Genomic DNA, 2500 nt, shown 5'->3' with positions numbered 1-2500 from the left:
CTAGTTCCCTCTGACGTACTTCTTCCTTTGACCTACCGACGTTGTTAAGTGCAGCGGGCAGTTGAATTCCTGGACGGGAAGGTTCTTAATGTTGTGGGCCTTCTGGTCGGTGGTCACGCACTCCATCTCCTCTGCCGGGTCCTTGTTGTTGGGGTTGCTGACCCAGCGCCGGAGCCAGAGCAGGTCGCAGTTGCAGATCAGTGGATTCTCTGCAGGAGGGGGCGTTGTTGGGGGAGGGAAAGGGAGAAACAGAGAGAGAGAGAGAGAGAGAGAGAGAGAGAGAGAGAGAGAGAGAGAGAGAGAGAGAGAGAGAGAGAGAGAGAGAGAGAGAGAGAGAGAGAGAGAGAGAGAGAGAGAACATGAATGAATTTGGATATTATCTTAACCGTTAGAGACGATGCTGTTCTGAAGGAGTAATATTGGAAATCGAGAAAAAAAATCCTGCTATATCGAAGAACATGGAATATTAAGAAAAAATCATTATTTAGCAGAAAATACATCACATTATTGGAACACCTGCTGACATATATGTGTGTTTAAATTATCATGTATTAAATATTGCAAAGTCAATAATAGTTTACATTTGATTATGATATTATTGACAACGATAACAGGAAGCATGATATTCCTTATGATGATGATAATGATAATGATGATTAGTCATAACTAACTATAGAAACATCATCATCATCATCATAATCATAACTATCACTATCATTACAATCGTAAGTATGTTTCTTTCATCTTTAAAATTATTCTCATGCTCTTAATGTATAAAAAGGATATTTAAATTAAAACGACTTGACAGTTTGGGATATTTTCGTTGAATTTAATAATAAGAACAATGACAAAATGAACCTGAGAACTATGAATTGAATTATTTAAAAATCCAAGAAAAAAAAAATGAAAATCTACTAGAAAAATAAAATATCAGTTATAATTAAAATATAGAGTCTAGAAACAGACTAAAATATTGGACTCTAGAAATTGACTAATCTAATGAAGACTTCAAATATGCAAGAAAAAAGAGTGAAAATTATCGAAGGAATCATTTTTACTAGAATGAAAATGAATAAAAAACGAACACTAACAGTATGGAAACCTGATAGAAAATCAAAATCAGACCATACCAGGGAATCTAACCTGACCAATATAAAACAAAATGAAATGAAAGATATTAACTAGGATGTGAAAACACTAGAAAAAAGAGAAAAGAAAGAGAGAGAGAGAGAGAGAGCAATACAATAAATAACAAGGACTTACTTGATACATCAATCATGGTTACAGTATCAAGGATTGGCTGAACGGTGTCTTCAGTCAACGTTGTTATCTCATTATGGGAGAGTTTCAGCCATTCCAGGGAGTGGAGGTCAACGAAGGCGAGTGGAGGTATGTGTGTGATTCTGCAAAGGAGGGAGAAAGAGAGGTAAGAGAGAGGGAGGGAAAGAGGAAGAGATGGGGGGAGGGACGGGGGCAAAGGGAGGGAGAGAAGAGGGAAATGGAGGGGGAGGGAAGGAGAGGGGAGGGAAGGAGAGGGGAAAGGGAAGGGGAAGGGGAAGGAGTGGAAGGGAAGGGGGGAGAGAGGGTGGAAGGGATAAAGATTAGAAAGAGAGAGAGGAAGGGGGGTAGAGGGAGAGGGAGAGAAAGAGATGTGGAGGGGGAGGGAAGGAGAGGGGAAAGGGAAGGGGAAGGGGAAGGAGTGGAAGGGAAGGGGGGAGAGAGGGTGGAAGGGATAAAGATTAGAAAGAGAGAGAGGAAGGGGGGTAGAGGGAGAGGGAGAGAAAGAGATGTGGACATAGATATGTAGAGACATGCAGTAAGATAGGCAGGCAGATAAACAGTGATAGACAAACAAATAGACAGGTAAGATGCGAAACAGACGGATGTTCAAAGGAAGCAAGGGTAGCGCTTTGCAAATGTATCTGTATTTAGAAACTTGCACAAAGGCATTCAGTTTAAGAATTCTGCCGTTTGTTCATTCTAGTGAACAATGTACGAGATCCTGGTCTTTTAGGAACTACCGATTGTGGGGAAACTGAAATATGAAATGTTTCCTGGAAATATGCATTTAATCCATACAGCTAGAAAGCACCATGTGAGGGAACCCGTTATATTTAAAAGAACACAGTTTCACTATATCTGTGTATACAACAATGTATGTCTATATATCCGTTTATATTTGTTTGTCTGTTTCTGTCTATCAGTCTAGTGCTATATCTATCTAACCATGTCCCTGTATGTGTATATATGCTTATATCTAGGTACGTAAGTATACATATAAGAATATATTTATATCTCCATCCATGTATCCACCTACGTATCTAATTTTAACCTACCCATACGTATTCGAATAATGATAATAATAAACACTCACGCACACACAAATACAAACACACATACACATTTATCTATCTATCCATGGATATAAAACCAAACAATAAAACAAACAGAGCCAGTCCCGAATCGCAACTCCGACACGCCAAGAAGCGAGATCAACACC

General features: G+C 39.3%; 1 protein-coding gene across 9 annotated transcripts in view; it reads right to left on the bottom strand.

The window, feature by feature from the left end:
- LOC113830091 (leucine-rich repeat-containing protein 70) overlaps positions 1–2500 on the bottom strand; it is a 391574-nt gene that overhangs the window by 36546 nt on the left and 352528 nt on the right. For all 9 annotated transcript variants that reach the window (XM_070121966.1, XM_070121964.1, XM_070121967.1 and 6 more), the window contains 2 exons: positions 1264–1403; positions 37–209 (listed from right to left, as the gene is read on the bottom strand). In XM_070121966.1, the coding sequence (XP_069978067.1) occupies positions 37–209; positions 1264–1403 (313 nt within the window). The remainder of the gene's footprint in view (positions 1–36; positions 210–1263; positions 1404–2500) is intronic.

The sequence above is a fragment of the Penaeus vannamei genome, chromosome 5 (assembly GCF_042767895.1).
Source record: "Penaeus vannamei isolate JL-2024 chromosome 5, ASM4276789v1, whole genome shotgun sequence".
Lineage (NCBI taxonomy): Eukaryota > Metazoa > Arthropoda > Malacostraca > Decapoda > Penaeidae > Penaeus > Penaeus vannamei.
The sequence above is the reverse complement of the archived record's forward strand: the minus strand, read 5'-3'. Positions and strand labels throughout refer to the sequence as shown.